This window comes from Camellia sinensis, chromosome 2 (genome assembly GCF_055761805.1).
Source record: "Camellia sinensis isolate YWXY chromosome 2, ASM5576180v1, whole genome shotgun sequence".
Taxonomy (NCBI): Eukaryota; Viridiplantae; Streptophyta; class Magnoliopsida; order Ericales; family Theaceae; genus Camellia; species Camellia sinensis.
In genome coordinates, this window is record NC_138962.1 from 49289908 (window position 1) to 49317567 (window position 27660).

Sequence of the window (27660 nt, forward strand, 5' to 3'; positions counted from 1 at the left end):
TTTACTAAGAAGCGATATCGCCCTATGTAGCCCGGTGTGGTCTACATGACAAAGGGTGTTAGTCAAATTATGCAGTGGCTGCTCGGTCTTTGAGAGCGCTTGTGTTGGTGTGCCTAATCACCTAGGATTCTACATAGTGGAAAATCAAATTTAAGTGCAAGTTATAGCACGGTCACACAAACGAGCTGGGATTTTAGCTTGTTCATGTGTAATGAGCTGGGTTTTAGCTTGGCTACGTAGACAAGACATGTTTTATCTTGGCTGGGCAAACGAGCTGGGTTTTTAGCTCGGTCGCGTTGTTGAGCCAAGTTCTATCTCAGTCCCACAAATGTATCTGGTTCCATTTCGACTATGCAAGGGAAGTGGATTTTAGCTCGGTCGCATGGCCTCCTAGGTTATTTTGATTCCTAGCTTGGTTCCTTCATATGTGACAAACATAAAGTTTGCCCTGTTGGGTTATGATTTTGGATTAAACAGTTGTTTTTTTCCCAGTCTGGCTCAATTCCATCCATGTTCATCTCAGGGGATGAATAGATGAAGAACACGACAATGAAATGCCAAAGATAGGGGCCATTTAGCATATGGGATGGTTGAAAATCCCCATTTGATCAAGTTTTCAGCAGGATTTGGTGCTATTATCATATTTTGAATGCGAATAATACAATGAAAGCCCAAGAACAATGAAGAATATTGAAGGGCGATGAAGGACACGTAATGAGGAGCCTGTGGGAAAAAAGTTCCAAATGACACTCCAATTGGTAAGAAATGCACCTACGATGAAGAGGAAATGAAATCTCTAACAGAAATACTTCGAGTTGAGCAATTTATGCGAGGAATGGACGACAGTATGCTTTGGTTCGCACGGTGTGTAGTCTATAAAATGATGATGAATTGTGAAAAAATGGGAAAGACGATGACGGTGTTATGTCCTACTCTCGAAGGGGCGCCAAAATTTAAAAGGTTTCTTGGGGAATCGTGCTCATTATTATGACAAGATGAGGCATGTCTCTCTGAGAAGACGTTGCGTCAGAGTAATGTAGTGCACCATGCTCCTTGAAGCTTCAGACTCGCACCGTGTAGTCCATCCAACCGGGCAGGGTATCTAGCTCGGCCAGTTGTGGTAATCCAGTTTATGTTGGAGCAGAACAGATTAAGGGCCAATTGAGAGAGGATTTTGATCGTGAAAAAGGGCCGAGCTGTAAACATGATGGGCCAAGCTCGATCTATCGCTTTACGGTTAGCTGGGCTAGAACGAAATGGACTATCTTGGCCGAAGTGTTTTTCTGGCGAATCGGGTTGGTTTCACTGAGCTGTGATGGGCCAAGAAGAGGTAGGGCACAGTAGGGAACTAGGGCAAGTTTAATTGGCCTGGCCAGGCTATAGTGCATTAGTTGGGCATCTTGGGGCTAGGCCGGTTGGTAGAAACTGCTCTTGGAAAGAATAACCACACACTAGGTTGCGGATAACTTGGCAAGAGCTGCCACGTGGCCTAATTGTAGAGCAGAGGGGGGGAACTCACTGTTCATGCATGACAATACCGTTTTGCTATTTTGTCGATGCTGTTTGGAAGTATTGTCGCACACACACGTGTAAGACGAAGAGATATTAGTACATCCACGTGTCCAGGAGAGGATGAGTAGGGTAGTATGCACACAAACTATATAAACCCTACAACGCCTCTATGCAGTAGGTCTACGATCTTCCTTACACTGAGCTATCTTCTTTTTTGTCGTCTACTCTCTAAGGGTGCTAACTTGACCGTCAAAGGGATTTTTCAGCAACACACCCGCCTGGTAGCTCACCGTCGTTATGCTCTCAAGTTGTACGACACCGCTCGAAATAACAGAAAATTTAGACAAAAGGAGTACGAAAACAAAAACAAAAATATTTGCTCCCCATACAGTATATATGTTAACTGGTTATTAAATTGTGACAGTGATATTATTATATTAATTTTTTATTTTTTATTTTGGGAACAATGGTCAAGGATTCCTTAATGTGAAAGGAATGTTTCATGTTGTCAATATGACCAAAGAGAGTGAAGATTTATTTTTAAAATATTGGTAATTGTTTTCTTTATATTAAAATTAAAAATTATTATAAACAAAATTTCAAGATTTGATCTTTATAATAAAATAAATTTTAAAATTTAATTTTATCAATTTAAATTATAATATTTTAATTTGTTTTTAATCTAAATTATTTATCTATTTTCATTAATTAAATTGATGAAAAAAATTATATATTAGTCATTAAACTCAATGTAAGTATATATTTAATGCCTAAAATATTCATTTTCATTGAGTTTAACGATTAAAATATTCATTTTTCAATCAATTTTATGTAATAAAAATACACAAATGGTTCGAATTAAAAATTCAAATTTTAAATTGATAAAATTAAAAATTAATAATATATTTTGCTATAGGGGTCAAACGTTAGTTTTTTTTTTATTTTATTTATATTTTGTAATTTTTCCTAAAAGTTGATAATAAATTTTTAAATAAAATATTAAAAACAAAAACAAGACTACTGTCTGATGCCACGGGCGGTTAATATCCACGCGCTGGCTTTTGCGCAACGGGATCAACAAATTACGCTGTCAATGTCATGCATATTTTACTGGCTCCTCTCATTTTCCTAATTAATAATATAATAATTTTACCACTTAATTAAACAATGAAAAATGTTTGGTAGCTTAAAACTTTGTGGTTTAAATAGTTCAAATTCGTCAAAACGACGTCGTTTTACACTCATTTACATTCAAAATGACGTCGTTTTGAGTGATTTGAACCATTTGAACCACAAAATTTTTAATTACTTAATATTGTTGTTAAACAATTAGGCCACTAAAAAACAAGAACAATTAGGCTTACTTTAGATTTGGAATCTTGTCTGTCAATGACGATTAGCTAAAGACTTAAAAATGTCAACAAATAACTTATATAAGTATATTTTTTATAGGTATATTATCATTAACCATCACCCTTGAACTATGGTTAGCATATTTTTTCTGAACTTTACTCATAATCTAAAGAAAAATATATTCTGACAAACATGTTTTATTCAAAGCGCGTTTAGTAAATATACTTTTTAAAAGGTATTAAAATATTACTCTTGTTTACTTGGTTAAACTTGAACGACCGGACGTGATTTTAGAATTTTATGATTACAACATTTGAAATAAATTGAAATACGTCTAAACTAAATAGAATTCAATTCCACTATGTCATGGGAATCTCACGGATTAAAAATTAGAAAGAGCAAATTACACTAGTAACTCTTATATTTTGTTTGTTTGTTTGTTTGTCATTTTAATATTTACATTTTTAATGGACTTAATTTTGAATATTAATTTTAGATTTTGCGTCAATATGATCTAATTGATAATGCTGTTAGGCATTTTGATAGACTTAATTTTGATTATTAATTTTAGATTTTGCGTTAATATGATCTAATTGATAATGTTGTTAGGCATTTTGATGAAAAATTATTATTAAGTTGATTGAGATTAACTTATTTAGTTGTCAAAGTTTATAACTTTGTTTCCATAGGATGACACGCTCCACTTATATGTGCAAATTTTTTTTTTATAAAAAAATATTAACAACTGTTATCAAGTGTATTAAGGCCAAGTTTGACTATCCTAAATAAGTATACATTTTTTTTGTTTTTATCTTTTTTTCATCACATTATCTCTCTACTTTTCTGCATATCTTTTCGTAAAAAGACAAAAAGTACACTTATTTAGGTCATCCCAAACAACCCCTAAATTAAGATAAAATCATAAATTGAAAGTCAAAATCGAGATAATTAAAATTATAGAAACCAAAATGATACAAGGGTCAAAATATAATGATTAACGGTATAAAAATGATACAAGGGTCAAAATATAATGATTAACGGTATAAAAATGATACAAGGGTCAAAATATAATGATTAACGGTATAATTTGTCTAAATAAAAATAATTATTGGGCTAACAATATTTAAATTTCTATGGGTAAATTACATTTTGCCTTATTTATATGTAATCATTTTTTCACTTTGATCCTTAAAGTTTTTTTCTCGCTTTGACTCTTCGTATTTCAAAATTTTCTCAATTTACTCTAAAAGTTAACTTATATTCAAAATTAGATAGAAAATAATACATTGAAGGCCACGTGGCAAATATTTTATTATATATAACTTACACTTTTGATATAAACTCAAATCTCAATATAATAATATATTTTTTATATCATGTGATAATTAATGTGATATTTTATTTCTAACTTTGAACAAAAATTAATTTCAAGAATAAATGAAGAAAAATTTAAAATATGAAAAACCACAATGAAAAAAAAAAAAACTTCAAAGACCAAAGTAAAAAATTAACCAAATATCAAAGAAACAAAGTATAATTTACCCAAATTACTGTCATCCAAAAAAGGGTAGGAAACCGTGTTCCAAATAACATAAAATACTAAAACCCAGTTGCCCTAATTAGAAAAGACACTTTGAATTATTATTTAATTAAAGTATTATTAAAATAATCCTAATGAGGAAAGTCATCACCCGAAAGTCTTAGATTGTCATGGTTATCGTCACCTATTACTGTCGTTACAGTTGTATGGTGAAAATTTATACGTACAACGATCGTTTCAGGATTGCATAACAGTCGTAGCAGTTCCTTACATATCGTTACATATTTTTATAATATTTTAAATAATTTTATTTTTAAAAATAATAATAATTATGTGGGTGATTTTCCGATCACACTGCCCGCTTAGTAACCAGCTGGAGAGCACTGGCAGAATAGATGGCACCTGACTGATCTGTAACAGAAATATAAGAATCTCGCGGTGGTTTCGACCACCCGGGGTACTCCGACGATCAAGTCAGTATATCTCTCAAAGATAAATCAAGTACTAAACTCATAAGCTTGAGTATCAAAAGCATACCTTAGACCCACGGGGGTGCCTCTCTTTTATAGCCAATACAATCCTAGTCCCAAAAGGAGCCTGACCCTAATGGATTTAGGATTACTGCTAATCTGGGACTCCCAGTGGGATTAGGGTAAACTCTCTAGGAGTCTTATCTTTACCCAAACTGAAGTCTTCTCCCAATCTAGGACTCTTGTCCATATCCAAGTTGAGTTCCCTCTTCATTCTAGGACTCTTGTCCCTTATCCGCTTATCTCGGATTCCGATATCTTCGGAGGCAACCTCGGCCTAGCCGAGATGACCTCGGCACAACAACCAAGACACGTGGCACCTCGGCTGACACGTCGGCGTCACCTTGCCACGTGTTGGTACTCGGAAAATATATCCCCACAACTGCCCTCTAGGTTCTATTACCTCGGCATTCTGAGGTGATGGAACCTACACTGTTCGTTCATTTGTGCCCCTCTGTCCGAGATCAAACTCGCCGACCTCAAAGTTCTCTGGACTTTACTGTCCACTAGTGTCAAGAATCAAGTTTCATGCTTTCCAAGCTGCTTGAAATCGCACCTCCTAGCCGAGATTTTGGTTCCATTAATTCGTAAACTCCAAGAGTTTTGCAACTGCTCCACTCACACTCTCTGGTGAGTTCCCGATTTCCAATCATCTATTTGATTCCGGCGATTTTCATATCGGCGTTCATTTCACTTTGTAGGTTTATAAACTCTTACTTTTTTATTAAGCTCAATCTTTCATAACTCTTCTGATTTACTTTGAATCTGTTTATTTGCCATCTGTGGCCTTCTGTTCTTGTCTGTCTTCAAGTTTTTGATTTCTTATTGCTAAAATGCCTGGAACTGTTCTTTGTCATATCCGCTTTCTGTTGCTAGCATCATGTCTGGTTCATTACTTTCTTGTTCTTCACTTACTTAGTGCCTGTGCACTTGGCTTTATTCTTGAACTTTGTCGTCTTCTTGACTATTTTTCTATTTTTTCATTTAATCATCTGGCTTCTTCTCTTTCTAGCTCTTTTGCTTAAATTCGTCAATTGTTCCAAGCTTTCAAGCTCTGCAATTGTTTTCGTTCCTCTCCTCCGGTGAAGCTTACGTTATTCTGTCATTTTCGCATCCGTCGTCAGACTTCGGCAATTCTCATTCCAGCTTCACTCTTTCTGGTAAGTCACTTTTCCTCCTGGTTTTATTTCTTGTTGCTTTCCAAGAAGCTCTGCTTCATTGTTAACCACCAGTGTTGTTTTACCCGTTGTTTCCAAATCATCTTCTTGAATATACACTGTTCACATATCTGTTGATTTCTGCCACTGTTCTTGGCTTGACACACCCGTACAATCTTTTTGTCTTGATTTCCTGATAGCTTCATCACCATTTTTGATTTACGAATTATATTTTTGTTTTTATTTTCTGTGTCTTTTCCCAGAGTTTTGCTTTCAATCCTTGCTTTCAAAACGCCGAGGTGCCAATCGCCGAGAAAAGCTTTGATCAAACTCTTCAGGAGATTGATGTTGAGCTCGTGGCTGAGAAGGCTGCTGAGAAGTTCTTTCTAACTGTCTTCTGGGGGTGAGACACAACCTGCCGCTGATGCCGAGTAGTTTGCTTCTTTCTTGAAATTGATGCTGAGGTAACGGTAGAGAAACTCCTCCAACTGACTGCCGAGGCTGAACCATCGTCGTCCGTCGAAGCAGATCAGTCCGACGTTATTGCTTTCAGTCCCTAGTTTTTTAAGGTCTTCATTTTTGTACTTGCCAACCTTCTCAGCTCTTAACAAGCTAGTTGGTCATCTCGGATGATCATATCTCGAAAACGTCTTTCAGTGTTATCTCGACTATACCAAACTTGTAAATTGCTACAAATTTCAACAAGTGGTAGACTTCATAATCTTCGGTTAACTCATCTTGTAATTTGCTCAAAAATTTCAACAAGTGTTAACATTCCTTGCTCCTTAATTATCATTCCTTCCCCCTGCACCTTCTCCCTGCCCCCTAATGTGAACATAAGTTGTACTTAGGATCACATTAGGGAAGTTGGCTTCGTGCCGTAGTCACAGACCTGATGTGTTCTGCTTTCACCAATGTATTAAAACTTCTGGTATTTAATGCACTCCCTTTAGACCCTCTTTCTCTTGGCCTTTGCAAACTATCATTGCTGTTTCTTGAAACATTTATTCCTTTCACAATTCTGGTCACCACTTCTGGCGTGCACTTAGTGGTTTTGTTCTAATCAAAACGACGTTTGACTCCGGCGAATCTTTTGCCGACATTTAACTTTGTGCACTCTCAGAATTTCAACAAGTGTTAAACATCATTTTGTTTTAACTTCGGTTTAAACATCATCTCGGCTTAACTTCGGTTTAAGCATCATCTCCGTTTAACTTTTGGTTAAACATAATCTCGACTTAACTTTGGTTAAGCATCGTCTCAGTTTAATTTCGGTTAAACATTATCTCGGCTTAACTTCGGTTAAGCATCACTTCAGTTTAACTTCGGTTAAACATCATCTCAGTTTAACTTCGGTTAAGCATCATCTCAGTTTAACTTCGGTTAAACATCATCTCAGTTTAACTTCGGTTAAGCATCATCTCAGTTTAACTTCGGTTAAACATCATCTCGGCTTAACTTCGGTTAAGCATCACTTCAGTTTAACTTCGGTTAAACATCATCTCAGTTTAACTTTGGTTAAGCATCATCTCAGTTTAACTTCAGTTAAGCATCACTTCAGTTTTTTGAAGTTTTTCCTTTTTTGTCGCTTGTACTCTTGTACCTTTTTGTTTTTTTTAGACAATGTAAGCTCTGCATATGGCCGATGTGTCTCCTTGTTCTTGAATGTCTAATGCAACTTTCCTTCTCTGAATGCTTGTGCCTTTGTCTTTTCTTGACTGCCTTTGCATGATTCTATACTTAAAATATTTTGCGTGTCTTTAGTATGCTCTTCCTTCTTTGTGCAACCTTCTCGGGGTGACATACCTCGGGTATACAAACTGATGATTTACCTCGGTAATAACTTGTCCTGTAAACTTTGTATAAATTCCAACAGATATAAAACACATACTGTTTTAATTTCAACCTATAAACTTTCCTTAAGTTATAACAAGTGTTAATTAATGATCTACTTGTAAATTGCTACAAATTTCAACAAGTGTTTAAACAGTATACTTAGCTTTTACTTCAACCTGTAAATTGCTGCAAATTTCAATGGATGATCATATGTCGGCTTAACGTCATCTTGTAAATTGCTACACATTTCAATAAGTGTTAAGCATCTTCTTTGGTTTAGCCAACATGTAGATTGCTACAAGTGTCTAGCAATAACCTCGGCTTTGCTTCAACTCGTAAATTGCTATAAATTTAAACAAGCGAAGAGAAACAGTAATCTTGGCTTAACTTCAACTTGTAAATTGTTACAAATTTCAACAAGTGAAGATAAGGAATAATCTCAGCTTAACTTCAACTTGTAAATTGCTACAAATTTCAACAAGTGAAGATAAGGAACCATCTCAGCTTAACTTCAACTTGTAAATTGCTACAAATTTCAACAAGTGAAGATAAGGAACTATCTCAGCTTAACTTCAACTTGTAAATTGCTACAAATTTCAACAAGTGAAGATAAGGAACCATCTCAGCTTAACTTCAACTTGTAAATTGCTACAAATTTCAACAAGTGAAGGTAAGGAACCATCTCGGCTTAACTTCGGTTAAGCATTATCTCAGTTTAACTTTGGGTTAAACATCATCTAATGCTTAACTTCGGTTAAGCATTATCTTCGGCTTAACTTCGGTTTAAGCATTATCTCGGCTTAACTTCGGTTAAGCATCATCTCGGCTTAACTTCGGTTAAACATCATCTTCGGCTTAACTTCGGTTAAGCATCATCTTCGGCTTAACTTCGGTTAAACATCATCTTCAGCTTAACTTCGGTTAAGCATTATCTTCGGCTTAACTTCGGTTAAACATCACCTTTGTTTAACCAACTTGTAAATTGTCCACAAATTTCAACAAGTGGTAAACGCATTCTTCTTCTCTACGCCCCCAGTGTGAACTTAAAATCCACTTGAGTTCTGATCATACATGTAGCTTCGACCTTGTCGCCGAGGTTGAATTCAAGCCGAGGTTGTCGGCCTTGGTTTCTTTATTTGGCTCCAACCTGAGTTTGATTTTCGGCCTTGCATCAGCGAACCGTTTCTCTTTTCTTGTTTCGATGCCTTTGTTCCCGGCATGTCCTCCTCGGCCCTAGCATACGTCTCAATTCTAGCCAACTTTAGTCTGATCTTGTGTGTTTCCTTTTTTATCTTCAGGGATCTGAGATCTGCTCATTGTGCTATTCTTTTCTTGGACTCAGGTGCTGAGATCTTATCTTCTGGAATCTTGGATCTGCTCACTCAGGTTGAGCGCTTCTTTTCTCGGACCTACTCATCTAGGCCGAGATCATGTCTTCTGGGATCTGGGATCCGAGTTTTGCTCACTCAAGTTGAGCTTTTCTATACTTGAATGTTATCTCCTTGGGAGTGCTAATGCCCCCTGTCTTTGCATCCCTTCTGGAAGGATCTTCGTTCCTCCGCAGGTATCTATCCTTCCATACCTGGAGGTCGTCTTCGTTGCTTCGATCTGTTGTCTTTGGTGCGTCACCTTCCTGGCCGGCTTCTTTTACTCCGTGACTCTGGTCACGAGTTTCTATGTTGCTATTATCTCCTTCAACGTCGAGATCGATAGGTCTCCGACTCCTAGCAGGAGCGTTGTCTCTAATCTGATCCTTCTGTTTGTCATTGGCCATCTATTCTTCTTTCTTTCCCACAGACGGCGCCAAATTGTGTAGGTGATTTTCCGACCACACTGCCCGCTTAGTAACCAGCTGGAGAGCACTGGCAGAATAGATGACACCTAACTGACCTGTAACAGAAATATAAGAATCCCGCGGTGGTTTCGACCACCGGGGGGTACTCCGACGATCAAGTCAGTATATCTCTCAAAGATAAATCAAGTACTAAACTCACAAGTTTGAGTATCAAAAGCATACCTTAGACCCATGGGGGTGCCTCTCTTTTATAGCCAATACAATCCTAGTCCCAAAAGGAGTCTGGCCCTAATGGACTTAGGATTATCGCTAATCTAGGACTCCCAGTGGGATTAGGATAAACTCTCTAGGAGTCTTATCTTTACCCAAACTGAAGTCTTCTCCCAATCTAGGACTCTTGTCCATATCCAAGTTGAGTTCCCTCTTCATTCTAGGACTCTTGTCCCTTATCCGCTTATCTCGGATTCCGATATCTTCGGAGGCAACCTCGGCCTAGCCGAGATGACCTCGGCACAACGACCAAGATACGTGACACGTCGGCTGACACGTCGGCGTCACCTTGCCACGTGTTGGTACTCGAAAAATATATCCCCACAATAATAATAAAAATTTATAAAAAAAAAAAATACTCAAGTGATCCAAGTCTTAATTTTTTTTTTCTTTATAATTTATTTTGTAATTTTTATTTCATCACATTAGCATGTAAAAAAAAAAAAATATAAACAGTGATTATATTTTTTTTAAGAGACACTTTTTCATAAATCCCTTTTTATCTACTTATATTTCATTTAGTCTATGTTATTTTTTTACATTCCAATAAGTCCTATGAGTGACATAGTTATCAAAATACCCCTAATAATATTCATATTTACAACGTGAATGTTCCGTGATGTGAATGTTCATACCGTCAATGTGAATGTTCACACTATTAATGTGAACATTCACACGTCAATGTGAATATTCACATTGTAAAATATGAATGTTCACGTCACCAAATTGCTAACTGTTCAAAAAATATTTATAAGGATAAAAATGTCTATAAAATACTTTAAATATGAGAATTAAGATTTGGTAGATCAAATGTTCAAATAATAGGACTTATTGAAATATAAGAATATCTTATGGATTAATTGACATACAAACACTTAAAAAATATTTTCTAATAAATCTCCCTTATTTTTATAATCATTTTATTTAATATTTAATTATAATTTTTTTTAATAATTTTTTTTACTGTAATATGTTATCTAAAGCATATCTTTACAAAAATAAATAAAATTAGTAGCTCAAAATATTTTTTATTCATGACACAATTTTTATTTTTATAATCATTTCATTTAATACTTAATTATAAATAATTTTATTTAGTTAGTAGTAAAGTATTGTCTAAAAAAATGCCTCAAAAATAATTTTTATTTATGACACAATTTTTATTTTTATAATCATTTTATTTAATAATTGTGAATATTTTTTATTCAGTTAGTTCAAGTATTGGTAAAAAATAATTTGTAGATATTTAAAATCAATTATTTTTAAAGTTTTTAACTATTGAAATAAAATGTAAAAAACTATTTTATAATAATTTAAAAACATGAAATATATTGGATCATACTTAAAAATTAACAAAAATTAATCAAAATATATTTTAAACCCCAATAAATGTGATGCTTAAAAAAAAAATTATACATATCGATAATTTTTTCAAATTGTTAAAAAATAAAAAAATAAAAAAATCACAATTTCAATTTTTTTACGCTACAGCAGCAGCGAGTGCTACTGTTTTTGGAAACCTGGATAGTGTATGATCACGTTGTCAACGGTGTTGTTGGTTTGGGACATCTTTTCTTCTTATCCTCCTCTCTGTCTCATTCCTAGTAAATCCCAATAACATCTACTTATAAATACATCAATAATTAATTGCTTCGAAACCAAATCATAACTCATTCATCGTACTCTCTCTCTCTCTCTCTCTCTCTCTCTCTCTCTCTTACAGAAATCAACATGTCCAACAAATTCATGGCTACGATTGCATGTGGCAGCGGCGATGGAAGCAAGAGAGCTTCAAAGGGCCACTTCGTGGTTTATGTTCGTGATCGTGATGATGATCAAGAGGTGATGACGAGGTTTGTGGTTCCGATATCGTACTTGAAGGACCCAATCTTCAAGCAATTACTAGACAAGGCTGCAGAGGAGTATGGCTTCCATAGCGAGAAAGGGATTGTTCTTCCTTGCTCTAAGGATTACTTCCAACAGCAATTAGATTTTATTGCCAAGAGATCGTAGTCATCGTACACACACAGAAGCAGATCACATAATAGAATACAAAATACGTTGTAATAGATAAATTGTTTCGAAAGTCATTGAGAAATATACATTGTCTTTGATTTTGTGATTAGTTTTTTGAGTTTTTAGATAATGGGAATTTTTTTACCCTTTTTGTTTGCCTTTTCTTTTTCTGTTATATCCTTTTTATTAGTCATTGGTAAATACAAGAAATCTAAGTTCTTTTCTCCCATTGGTATTTATGATCTTTTTACGCTTTCTAAATACAATGATCAATAATCACATACAAGAAGAAGTACTGTAATCTATGTGCCTAACAAACTAAACTGTGATTGAACTCTCTTGAAAACTCAAAAGGAATAATGAATGCAAATAAAAAAACTGATGCAATGAAGGATGACATATACAGGCCCTGTTTGGTAGAGTTATGAGAAAGTGATTATAACTTATAGTCTAACAGCTTATAGCTTATAACTGTGAAGATAAATTGATTTTTGACTTATAAATTAAGCTTCTCCTCCTCCACTCAAAGAATAAGTTGATTTTTGACTTACAAAAAGCTATAAGATGTATTATTAAGTTGAACCAAACACATCAAAATAGCTTAAATTAAGCTAAAAGCTGAAATAAGCTGGAAATAAGCTGGAAATAAGCTTTACCAAACAGGGCCATAGAGTTGTGATTGTACAGATACATACTTCCATGGCGAAGATATGCTACAAAAGAGATGCATTTCAAAGGTGTTAGAACAAAAATTTAAATTAATTTTGTCCAAAATATAAATATCGTATAGGATCGAATCTAACTCAATTCAACAACTCAACCCAACCAAATTTAATTTGGCATCCGACCTACCACAACCCGCCCGCAGAGAATAATTTTTTTTTTCTCCTAAAAAATCTGGACCATTTGTCCTAGATATTTTTGTTGCCCAAACAAACCAAGCCCTAAACCTAATATCATCAAACAAACTGCGCAACTCTCTCTATTTCATCTCACACTCTCTCTCTCTCTCTCTGGGGCGATGGCGACCATTGATTTCCACCGATCGGCGACCTTCGCAAGATCGACTCTCTCTCTCTGGCAACTCTCAGATAAGCTTTTGCCTGTCTCTGTCTCTGTTTCTTTTTCTCTCTCTTCTCGATCTCTGAATTTTCTTTTTTATGTTAGATCTATTTGTGTCCTCAATCCTTTATCAAGATTCTGTCCTCAATCCTCTGCAACTCTCAATATCAACTTTCGCAAGATCGACCTTTGCACTATCAGGTAATCGTCTCTTTGTTTTGATACTTGAAGGAAATTATGTTGATGTCTTGATATGAGTGTTTTGATACTTGAATCTGAGTGTTTGAATCTGTTTTTCATGTCATTCAAATATTTGAGTGTTTTGATATTTGAATCTGTTATGAATCTGTTTTGATACTTGGGGGAAATTATGTTGATGTCTTTGTCACGACCCGCTCTCTGTACCAAAGGGTTAAGTATTGTGATGGCCAGTAATTGAAGTTACTCATAGCCAATAGGGGTGGGCGCAGGTTGGTTGCGGCCATAAAACCTCCAATCTGCTATCCGTCTGCCAGATTGGCGGATTGGAGAAAATCAATCCACATCCGTCCGCCAATCCGGCGGATGTGGATTGAGCGGATTGGCGGTTTGGCAGATGGATGCGAATCGATTTTGGCGGTTTAAAATTTTATAAATTTTCAACATAATTCAACTTGTACACTTCCTCAAAAAAAAAAAAAAAAAAAAAAGAAAAGAAAAAAGAAAGGAAAGTATTACAGTCAATGACTTAAAAAAGTATTACAATTACTGCATGCCTCATCCAAAGAAAAAAAGTTTGAAACTTTAGAATATCACAATCACTGCATGTCTCATCCACATATTACAATCACAGCATGCCTCATTCACATAAAATATTACAATTTGTGGTTCTTAAAATATAAAAACAATTCAAACCACCAAAACCATGAACAGAGCAGCAGTATAAATTGTATGTCTCTGTATTGTTATATCCATATATGTTTTTGAAAACAAAAACCAACCAGCATATATCATATTTTCTATTTATTATTTTTAGAATTAGATTTAAAAACAAAAAAATACAAATTAATAATACGTTTGTTTTTTTCAATTCAAAAAATATATTCAAGTTGAATTTTTTTTTAACATAATATTTAAACTCTTTTACAATTGAAAATACAAACAGAATATTTAAACAAATTAAAAATACAAAGTCTTATAAATTACGAGGGGTGCTTGCAGTTTAGCAGTTCGGTTTCGGCCGAAGGAATCTCAAATCCGCCATCCGTCCGCCAAATTGGCGGATTGGAGAAAATTAATCTGCATCCATCCGTTCGTCATCACGCATCCGTCTAAAATGTGGCGGATCGGTTTGGTTCAGTCTGTTTTGGCGGATCGATATATCCGCTACTCACCCCTAATAGCCAATTCTTGAACAAATTAATAAATGCAAGTGAAAATAATATTTAAGTAAAGGTACCAAAATAATCATTAGAACTTCTATTTAATTAAATTGTCAGATTTGAACTATGTCTTCAAAGTGCTTTGTACCTACCCCATACGCTGGTCCTGACATGTCACCTGAAAGTGGTAAACAACTATAAACACATGGCAAAGTAAGAAATATTATATTAAGAGCATAAGGGCATAAAATTCACATGAATAATTATGAGGCTAAACAAAACTTGATATTAAAATATAGAATATATAATACGAAAATCGTTTGACATATAATCCAAAATAATCATAATGGCATCAATGGGAGGGTCATCTCTCATCAATGGGCATCAGACCAGGTCAGTTGGTGGCTGAACGGGTTGGCGAGTTGACAGCTTCGCCGCGTCAAGAATAGCATATTAACTACGGATCCATTAATGGTCCTGGTCAAAGCGCTCTACTTGCTTCAACGGAGGATGTTGTTCGAGCTATACAAGTTAATGGGCCTGGCCCACGGTTGAATTTTCCTATGGGCGAGGCCCCAATTACCACTCGGGCCTTTGTCCGAGAAAGCCCAAGTAGCTGGACCATTACGGGCTTGGCCAATCTTGAAGTTGGCCAATCTAGCTCTACGTTGGCTAATGAAGTTGGGCCCCAGACACCTACTGTAGCAGCTGCACTTCCTCATCCCACGTCTGCTATTTTTCTTGTTCGTGGGCCTTCAATCAGGAAACGGCTAAGGGAAATGGAGTCCGGTTTTGACTTACTATATGATACAGAGCCCATGCTGGCTGCCGATATGGTGCCGAGCACTTTACATGATGGTCCGACTGAATCGTCCATGCATGGTTCCGGTATGGTCTCAGATTCTATGTATCCTTCTCACAGTTTGGGTTCGTTTCTACGTAAGCATATCCGTCGTCGGAAGAAAGCAAGGTATTCTCCTCAGGCCGTCATGCATGCCTCTGCCCATGCTGGTCCGTATTTACCCCTACTGGCGTCGGCCAGATTTACGACACAGCGTCGTCGTCGGAAGCTACATCTTCGGTCAAACCATTTACAGGCTGGCACGAGTTCGTCAATGGGCTCCTCGGCTCGGCGTCGTCGGGGACACTCCTCTCTTGTTTCTCGCGGCCATCGGAGGGGTGTTTCTCCCACTACGGGTCATCTTGTGCAGGATGTTATCACCTCCGAATCGGGATATGACACGGGGGTCAGTTCACCGGAAGGTTGTGGTTTCGATTATGATGTCTCGCAGGCATGTGCTCCATCTGATTTACTGCAGGTTCATCATCAAACAAGCCGGTTTATGGCCTTGGTTTTAGATCCTAGTCTTGGGCCGATGCTACGGGTTTCGCAGGAGGTTGTCCCACAACAACCTCCTCGCACGCCATGAAGCTTCTTAGCTGGAACTGCAGGGGGCTGGGTCATCCCCTGACAGTTCAAGCAGCTCGTAATTTGATCCGAAGACTTAAGCCCGATATTTGCTTCTTTATGGAGACCAAACATACGGTGCTGCAGGCTTCTCGGTTTGGGTCTTCCTTGGGTTTCAAACATTATTGTGGTGTGGATTCTAATGGTAGAGCTGGTGGATTATGGGTTGGTTGGCATGATGATACTCTGCTGGAGGTGTGCGAATTGAATGCGAATTTCATTATTTTACAGGTTCATGATTCTGTGAGGGGGAATTGGGTTATCATTTTCATGTATGGTTCTCCCTGTATTTTAGCTCGGGGTCAAGTATGGAGTAGTCTAGAAACCAGATTTAAGAAATTGCAAAAGCCATTCATTATTATGGGGGATCTTAATCAGGTTCGAGGTTGGGCCGAAAAACTCAGTACACACAAAGGATCCATTCCTGGAGCACCGGCTTTTAATGAATTAATCTTTCGCAATAGGTTGGTGGATCTTCCTTCTCAAGGGGTGTGGTATACTTGGTGTAATAATCGCAAGGAAACTGAAGCGGTTTATGAGCGATTGGATAGGGTGCTTGCTTCGTCTTGTTGGACAACCCTCTTCCCACAATTTTCACTTGTAACATTGCCTATTCACCGGTTTGATCATAGCCCGCTATTCCTTGACACTAGCCGTATCGAACCTTTTGGGCCGAAATGGGGCAGATTTGAGGCAGTTTGGTTAGCAGATCCGTCTACTCAGGATATTATCCAAAAAATTTGGCACAACCCCACTCCTGATGTTGCTACTTGTGTTCAGAGGCAGACCATTGTTTATCGACATTTGAAAAATTGGAATGCTCTGTCATTTCGGAGTCTCTAAGGCCAAATTGATGACATTCTTGCTCGTCTCCGCCAGGTCCAAGAGGGGCTACCAAATCTGGACCTACTTTCTACTGAACAGGAGCTACGGTTACATCTTGATATTTTGTTACAGAAACAGGAGCTTTACTGGGCTCAGCGATCTAAACAACATTGGCTGTCTTTGGGGGATCGCAATACAAAATTCTTTCACCGGATGGCGTCCTGGAGACGGAGTCGGAATCGCATTGCTATCATACAGGATCACGATGGTCATGTTCTCACTCAGCCCCAGGAAATCCAAGCAGCTTTTGTTGCGCATTTCAAGCAACTTTTTTCAGCATCATCGGCCTCTCACATTGACTCAGGTGCCTTTCCCTCTCATTTTAATTTAATTAGTGTCATTAATACTCATTTGACTCCTTATCATTCTACTTTATTGGACAATCCATTTTCTACGGAGAAAATACAAAAGGCTGTCTTTCAAATAGGAAAGTTTAAGGCTCCGGGGCCAGATGGGTTTATAGCTGGTTTTTATCAAAAATATTGGTCAATTGTGGGTTCATCTGTGACAGAGGCTGTGTTGGGTTTTCTCACTACCGGATTCTTATTCAAACCGCTCAACAAAACTTTTATCTGCCTTATTCCCAAAACGAAGAGTCCCATGACGGTTCATGATTATAGGCCTATCAGTTTATGCAATGTGCTTTATAAAATAGGTGCAAAAGTGCTGGCTAATAGACTTAGTTTAGTGCTGCCGGATTTGCTTGCTGATAATCAGTGTGCCTTCTTGAAGGGTCGTCTTATATCTGATAATATTCTGTTGGCCCATGAAGTTATTGAATATATTAAAAAGCGCAAAAAACAGGGAAGTTTGTCCTCTTTTGGATTAAAGTTGGATATGAATAAAGCCTATGATAGAGTGAGTTGGGCTTTCCTTGAAGCGGTTATGGCTAAAATGGGTTTCTCAGATAAGTGGATTCAATTAATTTCTCAATGTGTATCTACTGTCCAATTTGCTGTCCTGGTTAATGGCATTCCATCGGATTTTTTTGCACCTGCAGCCGGTCTGCGGCAAGGCGACCCCCTTTCGCCGTATTTGTTTTTATTGGTAATGCATGTCTTTTCGGAAGGATTTGCGCATTTGGCGTCTCTCAACATTTGCCGTGGTATCGCTATTAGTCGTCAGTCGCCCCCTATTTCACATTTGCTTTTTGCTGATGATTGTTTTATATTCCTTAACTATAAGACAGAAGAAATTTGGTGCTTCCATTGGTTTTTAAATGCCTTTTGTCACTACTCTGGGCTGCGTATTAATTTTCATAAATCGGAGCTTTATCTTAGTCCCAATTTTTCACAATTGGCCAGGGACTGGCTAGTATCTCTTTTTGGAGTTAAAGTTGTCCCAAAACCCGGCATCTATTTGGGGGCTAACTTGGGTTTCTCCGGGCGCTCAAAGTCGGACATATTTACCTCAATTCTGAGTAAAGTTAGCCACAAGTTACAAGGCTGGAAATGTGATTTTTTAAATTTTGCAGGGCGGGGTATTTTGGTCAAACATGTCCTTCAATCCATTCCGGTGTACCTTATGACGGTGTTCCGCATGCCTGAATCATTTCAGCATAAGCTTACGTCTCTTATTCGTCAGTTTCTTTGGGCCTCCTCCCGGGGTAACGGGATCCCTTGGAAAAAATGGACATATATGTGTCTCCCCAAAAATTGGGGGGGATTGGGTTTTCGAAATCTTCTGTGTTTTAACCAAGCTTTGTTAGCTAAACAAGCATGGCGGATTCTTTCATGTCCCAATTTATTACTTTCTCGGGTGATGCTTGGTAAATATTGTCAACGGCGTTCCTTTCTTAACATTCGCCCATCTTCGTCCTCTTCATGGGGATGGCGGAGTATTTTATGGGGCCGTTCGTTACTTGCATCGGGACTTCAATGGGTAGTGGGGAACGGACAACGTATTAACCCTTTTGAGGATCAATGGATTCCGATTGTTTCAAATCCTTGTAGAGGTCGCGGTTGGAATGATTTTTGTCCTGGATTAAGGGTTGCACATTTCATAGATCCCGTGCGAAGGTCTTGGCGTCTTGAATTATTGGAATTGTTCTTTCCCCCATCTGTCCTCCCTTATATTGTATCAATGCACATTGCTCAAGTTGATATGGACGACAAAATGGTGTGGGGTCCGACCAAAAGTGGTGAGTATTCAGTCAAATCCGGTTATAAGCAAGCGTTAACCCGACAGTTTCCTGACCATTCTAGGCCTGATCCGGATTGGCAAGTTTGGAAACGCTTATGGCAGTTTAAGATCCCCCCCAAATGGATCTTGTTTGTGTGGAAATGTCTTCATAATATTCTTCCGGTTAAAACTGAATTAAAGAAAAGAGGAATGCCAATTGATATTATGTGTTCCAGGTGTTTCCAGACTGCGGAATCACTTGAACATTTGTTTTTTGATTGCCCCATTTCACAACGGATTTGGCGTGGATCGACTTTGGGGTTAGATTTTGGAGTGGGAAGACCTCTATCCTTTTTTTCATGGTTTAAAGGATGGGTGCATCAAATACATGACTCGGAGATTGTATTACATTCCATTGCCTTATTATGGGCCATTTGGATGCAACGTAATTCTGTAGAATTCCATAAAGCTGAGGTGTCCATAGAACGACCGATCATGTTTGCTTCCGAGTTACTAACTTTATTTCTTTCACCCTTGCACAATGTTCCTTATGAGATTTCTCACTCTACTTCTTCTCCTCAAACCAGTTTTGTTAAGCAGGTTATTTTACAGAATGCTCGGCCTTGCATTGCTGCTGGTCCGCGTATGCGTATTATAGTGGATGGCTCTTGGGTTGCTGTTGGTGAGCGCACTGGTCTGGCATGGGTTTGCTTCGATTCTGATGATCACCAAGTCTATGAGGAAGCTATGTTGGGACCTTCAATGTTATCTCCTCAACAGGTAGAAGCAGCTGCGGTTCTCCATGCTATGCACTGGGCAGTCCGGTCCGGCATCAATCATCTGCTTCTTCAAACAAATTGCTTAGTCCTACTGCTGCTGCTACAACACCATACTCAAGAATCCGAATGGAGTCTCCAATCCATTCTTGCTGACATTTTGTCCTTGTGTAAATCTTTTGATTATGTTGTTCTACAAAAAGTGGACCGTGATGTGGTTCATGCTGCTCACAAACTTGCTACTGATGTAAGACTTATTGCTTAGTTAATATTTATATTGCTTCGTTATCCTCAAAAAAAAAAAAATCATAATCACGGTACAGAATAGAACAGAATAAATCAGAGGTCACTGGAGATCAATCGATCCATGACAAACAGAGGACCACAAAATGGCCAAGGGGCCAATGATTATTTAAGTCCCCCTAGACATGGGACCTCCGTGGTGATACTTATAAAATAATTACTCAAAATACATTATAACAAACAGTTATATCCATGAGTTTTACTTATTATATAAAATAAGGTTCATAAAATAAATAACATAATTAAAACATAATTACGTAAAATAAATTATGATAACTTAAGACATATAAAAAACATATTATAATGACCTAAACTATAATAATTCATCTTAAAATTAATACTCCACTCTTTTTTCGTTACTTCTAATATCTGTTCTCCTTTCATTGGTTTGGTTTTCTTGATCTAAGCAAATCCTCCCGTATCTATAGGAGTATATGCAAGTCATGTGGCAAGACACGTCTCACTCAATTTATTTTCCATTTGCCCCTAACTTAGGTGACTCATGGTACTTATATATGCATATTCAACCCCTTATGGGTGTGTTTGATTGGACGGACTGAAAAAGGGGGGATTATAATCTATGGGACTTGAGTCTTAGGACTGTGAATCCCCCGAATTATTTGGTCGGATTGGATATGTATCCTGTGTTTGCTTTTTCATGGGATTAGATGTCTGGATAGGACTATTTTCAGTGAATCCAACGTTTGGTTGGACGGACTGGATAGAATAAATGAACAAAAGACTATTTTACCCTTTTTCAATTGTTTACTAAGTAATAGCAATATTAAACATATCTTTAATATTTTAATTATTTTTAGTAAACATTAAACGTACTAATAGTTAAATTTTGTTTAAAGATATTCAAACATACTAATATTGATAAAAAATTGACTGGTACAGATTATTTTTATTTAAACAAATAAAAATATATTGTTGAAATTAAACATACTAATGGTTAAATGTTTAAATTTTTATTTAAACAATTAACATTGAAATTATTTTGATGTACAGATTATGTTTAAACAATTAACAATTAACAATTAAATAAATGTTGATGTACAGATTATGTTTAAACAATTAACAAATGTTGATGTAATTAACAATTAACAAATGTAGATGTAATCAAATGTTGACGTATTAAAACATAATTTAATAGATGTTAAATAAATATACATGTTGATGTACAGATGTTGAAATAATTTAATAAACATTTTGATGTACAAATGTTTAAATGTTTAAATAAAACATAATTTAAATAAATGAAATTATTTATTGTTGAAATTAAACATTTAATTGTTTAAATAAAACATCTATTAAAACATCTATTAAATTTAAATAATAAAATTAAATAAAACATAAACAAAATTTTAAAATAAAACATTAATAAAATATCTATAAAAAATTATTTTAAAAAATTAAATAAATAAAACATTAATAAAAAGTTAAATAAAATTATTTTATTTTTAAATTGAGACATTTAAATTTTATTAAATTTTATTAAATATAATACATAATTAAATAATAGAGGGTCAAAATTGTCATTTTCGCATCTAATCCAAACAGTGATTAGTCCCCCCAAAACAATCCCACCCCCCCAGGACAGGATAGTCCCCCATATGGGGGACATGGAGTTCGGCCGGACATGGAGTCCGCCGGACTAAAAAAAAATCAAACGACGGATAAGGAGGGAGGCCGGACATGGAGTCCAAATAGTGGATAGTCCCCCCTTATCCCCCAATCAAACACACCCTATGAGCTATAGTGGTGATAGGGCGTGTATATATCTCTTTTTTTTTTTTTTAGTTTAATTAATTATACATAAAATTATATTTTTCTTATTTATAATTAAATAAGACTAATATAAAATTTAAGGAACAATTTAAAATTTTAGATTGTTACAATCTTTCCTCTTTTTTTAAATTTTGTCCTCAAAATTTGTCGTGTAAGTTATCCGCTGCGCACTCTGATAAATATATATCAATAATAAATTTGATGATTAATCTGATATAAAATATTACTAAATCTTTACCTCAAAAAAATTTACCAAAAACAACTCACTGTTTATTTGTCAAAAATTATTTTGGGCCAAAATGAGAAACAATGGGTGACTTTAAAAACTGTTCATTGGTTTTGTGAAAGATTATACATTTGAACCCATTTTTAAAAAGTCAAAATGATTTCTTTTTTTTCTTTTCAAATGCTACGGAACATTTGATACGGAATTTTTTTTTTTGTAATTGGTTTTTTTTCTTCAAATTATTTAGCACATACATGAAAGATATATACAATTATATAGAGTAACTAATAATTCATCTTAATTACAAAATTTAGTGAAATACCATAATTATATATACCACGATTGTTGTTACACAAATATTTAATTTAACTACAACCTGTAATCTAGCTCAACGTTTCCCTCATCTTATTTGTGCCTGTGTCTTATGCTCCAATACTTTAATAAAAATAATTTTAAAAACCTAGGCTCTGATACCACTTGTCACAACTCGTTCCCCGTACCCAAGGTTAAGTATCGTGATGGCCAGTAACTGAAGTTACCTACGGCCAATTCTTGAACAAATTAATAAATGCGAGTGGAAATAATATTAAAGTGAGGGTATCAAAAAAATCATTGGAGCTTCTATTTAATTAAATTATCAGAGCTGAACTATAAAGTGCTTTGTGCTTACCCCACGCGCTGGCCCTGACATGTCACCTGAAAGTGGTAAATAACTACAAGCACATGACGGAGTGAGAAATATTATACTAAGAGTATAAGGGCATAAAATTCATCATGGATAATTATGAGACTAAACATAGCTTGATATTAAAATACAAAATATATAATACGGAAATCATTTGACATATAATATAAAATAATCATAACCATGGTACAGAACAAAACAGAACAGGGGTCACTGGAGTGACAATCAGAATATGAGTCAATGGATCCATGACAAACAGAGGATCATAAAGTGGCCAAACAGGGGCCAATGGTTATTTAATTCTCCCAAGGCATGGGACCTCCCTGGTGGTTACTTATAAAATAATTACTCAAAACACATTTTAATAAACAGTTATATCCATAAGTTTTACTTATTATATAAAATAAGGTTCGTAAAATAAATAACATAATTAAAACATAATTACGCAAAATAAATTATAATAACTCAAAACATATAGAAAACATATTATGGTGACTTAAAGTATAATATATCTCACCTTAAAATTAATACTTTACTTCTTTTTTTTTTTTTTTTTTTTTTTCTTTACTTCTAGGATTTATTCCCCTTTCCTTACTTTTTGTTTTCTTGATCTAAGCAAATCCTCCCGTATTTATAGAGAGTATATGCAAGTCATGTGGCAAGATTTGCCACCACATGTCCCTCAATTTATTTGCCATTTGCTCTCATCCTACCTATATATGCATATTCATCAGCCTATGTGCTAGGATGGTGACATCAGCCTATGCGCTAGGATGGTGACAGGGCATGTGTATATATATATATTTTAATTAATTATATATAAAATTATATTTTTATCATTTATAATTAAAAATATTAATATAAAATTTAAGAAACAACTTAAAATTTCGGATTGTTACAGTCTTGATTTTCCATTAAGGCTGTTTTAATTATTATCTTAATTTTTGACTTATGTAACTAAAAAAAATAGATTTTTAAAGGAAAAAGTTCAATCCAAAATTGTTCGCATATTCGCGAACCCTATCTGTACAAACCGCAAACCGCATGTTAATCATATTATTTAATTTTGATGATGTCTAAAATATTATTTGTATTATTTACTATTGATGATGTCTGAAATATTATTTGTAACAATTTAGATTTTTTTAATATACATATTTATTTGACACAAAATATTATCTTTTTAAAATATATATATTTGTTAAATATTAGTTAAATAAAAATATTTTTAAAAACTTTACTATTCACTTTTTGAAAATTGAGACTAATCACTATTTACTTTTTGACCAAATTAAAAATTGATTAATTATATTATTTTGACAAAAATGATGGATTGGTTGTATTATTTTGACAAATTTGATATTGATAGGTTGTCTTGTTTTGACAAATTAATATGGAGTGGTAGAATATATTTAGTTTAAAATCTCTACAACATATACAATATTTTAAAAAGGACATATATTTTCAGATCCATCATAAATATTATTTAAAGAGATTTTTTTTGTGTATGCAAATATTTGATTAGAACATTATATATATATATATATATATATATAACTTTATATATATAATGCAAATAGTATACATCACGGAGCAATTATATTTTTTTTACACAACATTGATTGTATCATATATATTAGTATGTGGAAACATTGAATATTAGCATATGAACACATTAATTATTAGCATGTGGAAAGTCATACAAGATATAATTCAAATTAATTTTTCTTTTCCTTTTTGTACACTTTTGACTAATACCTAAAGATATTCAAATTTGTAAGAGTGCAAATTTTCTTACACGTAATTCTCTTCCAAACTAATGTCATCCATGACGTCAGCAAGGAGCGTCTAACAGGTATATTTTTGTGTATAAATAGAAGTGTTGTGTGTGGAGAAAAATCAAGAACTTGAAGAGAAAATTTTCTGTGAGCTCCAAATTGTATTCTGCTCTTTCACTTTCAGATCTAAGTCTAGTCTTTGTTCTTACACTTTCATATCTACTATTTGTGAGAGAATTATTATAAAAGAGGGTTTAAGTACCACTTATTCTTATTTCTTATTTTTGTGAGAGATTTTGTAAGGGTAAGGCTTTTATTATTGAGTGAGGCTCAATAGATAAGAGTAAGTCCTGTACCAAATCCACAAGTTTGGTAGTGTATTTATTCAATTGATAGTAAAAAAATTCTCAAAGAGGTTCTTTGGGGAGTGGACATAGGCCTGGCGTGCCGAATCACTATAAATCGCAGTATTTGATTTTCTCTCCCTATCTCTCTTACTTTTATATTGATAATTATTATTCTATTTTTTTTTATTTATTAAAATTCTGAATATTGTGTTAATTTTAATATTTTAAAATTTTTAATAATCTAATTCACCCCTCTCTTAAGTTACCTATCTAGAACAACACCACAAACCATATTACGAATAGTTACGATTTGACTTTTTTTCAAACCACATAAATACGAACGGATCAAATTAAATCACAAACCGCACAAATCTGATCTGCGACCGCCTTAGGGTGCCAAGGGGATTCCACATGGGATGATGTCCTAGGACGCCATCATGCCATAAAAAATCTTTAAACTTTATTTATTTATGTTATTATTATTTTATTTAATATAGTTTAATTTCATTACAAAATGGAAGGACCCATCTAATAGGGATCTGCACTCATTAGAGACCTACTGTTTGAGAAATTTAAATTACTTTGTTTAGTTAACCATTGTTAAAACATATTTTGATTTTTTTTTCAAGAACCTTTTAAATTTTTAGCATATGTGTATATATTTTAACTTTTCAGATTTACTTAGATAACATTTAAAAATTAAAATATTTATAAGATTCACTAAATAGAAAATTTCAATATATATTTTTTATTTTTTGTATTTATTGAATATCTTTAGTTTTTTTCAAATTTTTTTTTATACATCTACATTAGGTGTATTTAAAAAAAATAACAAAAATATAATTTTTTTTCGAAAAACAACAAAGCGCGAAAAATTAAAAACTTGAATTAAGAGTAATGTTAGTGATTTTAAAAATTTTATTAAAATTTTTACCAAATATCTCATATGGGTGTGAGACTAACACAATGTAGGTCTCATGTGAGTCTTACATTCATATGAGATATTTAGTAAAATTTTTAGTAGAAGTTTTAGGCCTCGTTTGTTTTTAGAGATAAAATGGAAGGGATTGATAGTGAGGGGATTAATAGTGAAAAATTGTTAAATTATTTTTATATAAAATAATAAAACAAATAAAAAAATATAAAAAAATTGAACATTAATATTTAAAAAAAAAATTCTAATATATAAAAAATAAAAAAATTTCTAATCCCCTCACTATTTTTCTAATACCATCTCTATCTCCTCCTTACCAATCTCCCTTCCAAGAATACTACTAATACCAAGGGATTAATAGTCCTCTCCCCATCTCTCAAAATAAACACCCCATTAGTAATATTAAAGAATTAGTAATCCTAATCCACTCTTTATAACCCCAAACAAACGGGACCGTAGATTTTCTATTATTTTTAAATTTTTAAAGTCGCCACTGGCAAGGGCAGCGCATGCACATGCAGGTTGTCCAACACTTTGGCTAAACTCTCTCTTGTCCATAAAACTTAGGTTCTCCGAAACTCATATTAAAGAATTATTACATGCATTGGGTTTGGTTTCAATTTTTTAATTTTTTTAAAATGGAGTGTTTTATTTTTCATATATATATATATATATATATATATTTTAATTTTTAAGAAATATTTTTAAAATTTTAAGTAATTTTTTTTTATTGTTTTAGATGTACCTTACTTAAATATATCTAAAAAGTAAAATATTTGTATACAAATATTTTAAAAAATTAATAAATACACAAGAATTTGAAAAATGTACTGAATTCTCAATTTTTTTTTTGTATTTTTGGTATCTAATGAATTTTCTAAATTTTTTTTCACAAATATTATAATTTTCAAGTATATTTATGTTAGGTGTATTTAAAAATTAAAAAAATTCAACGAAGATAAAAAAATACGAAAAAATAAAAAAAATTAATTTTTTTAAAAGTGAATTTTAAAAAATCAAACCAAACAAGCTAGTATTAACTTATTATGAATTTTCTATAAAATCAATGTGATATAAATTTTAAGTAAGTATACATGGTGATTTTCGAGTCTCAATTTCTCATTATTTTTTTTAATAGTTTTGACCAAATAACAATTTGTTATCAACCTATACATTAAAGTGAAGGCATTACAATAATATACACCTATTTAAAATAAGGGTGAATTACACTAATAATTTTTATTGTTTGGAATTTGTGTCATTTTAGTTTTTGACTTTTTAATTGTGACACATTTTATTCTGAATTTTGAATGTTATTTCAAATAAAGACAATTGAAGATACCATTGCTTAATTTGAAGGAAAAAATTGTCTATTTGATAAAATATAAACTAATTTGACAAAAATAAATGTCAAAAAAATATTTTTAAGTTTTTAAAAATTATTTTTTCCTACCAAAGATAAAATTATGTAAAATTGATAAATCTTGTAGACATATTCATTTATTTTACTAAATTAATTTTTATTATATATTTAAATGCTGATCATGTAATGGGTAGTTGTTAAACTTTTAATGTGTAATCAATATATTTAATATATGAAATGTTTTTAGTTTTGGATTTTTTTGATTTAATCGATTGGTTCAATAATGATATCAAGTTATCGCCATATTTGACTTTTGAAAAAATAAAAACTAATTTAATAAAAAGAACATGATTATCATCTAAACACATAATAAAAATTAATTTTGTAAAATAAATAAATAAATAAATGTCTAAAAGAGTTATCAATTTTACATATTTTTATCTTTAATGGGTAGAAATAATTTTTAAAAATTTCAAAAATATTTTTTTGACATTTATTTTTGTCAAATTAGTTTATATTTTATCGAATTGACAATTTTACCCTTGAAAAAT

General features: G+C 34.0%; 2 protein-coding genes across 2 annotated transcripts; both read left to right on the forward strand.

Moving 5' to 3' along the window:
• Window positions 1-15858: 15858 nt before the first annotated feature.
• On the forward strand, window positions 15859-16743 carry LOC145813583 (uncharacterized). The gene has a single exon (XM_082909203.1). The coding sequence runs from the start codon at window positions 15859-15861 to the stop codon at window positions 16741-16743; it is 885 nt and encodes a 294-aa protein (XP_082765329.1).
• A 195-nt stretch (window positions 16744-16938) lies between these two features.
• LOC114306586 (uncharacterized) lies at window positions 16939-19947 on the forward strand. Its single transcript, XM_082909210.1, has one exon. The coding sequence runs from the start codon at window positions 16939-16941 to the stop codon at window positions 19945-19947; it is 3009 nt and encodes a 1002-aa protein (XP_082765336.1).
• The last annotated feature ends 7713 nt before the right edge of the window (window positions 19948-27660 follow it).

Bases quoted from the DNA above. Each gene is read 5' to 3' on its own strand.
- LOC114306586 (XM_082909210.1), top strand. From the start codon at position 16,939: ATGGCGTCCTGGAGACGGAGTCGGAATCGCATTGCTATCATACAGGAT.
- LOC145813583 (XM_082909203.1), top strand. From the start codon at position 15,859: ATGAAGCTTCTTAGCTGGAACTGCAGGGGGCTGGGTCATCCCCTGACA.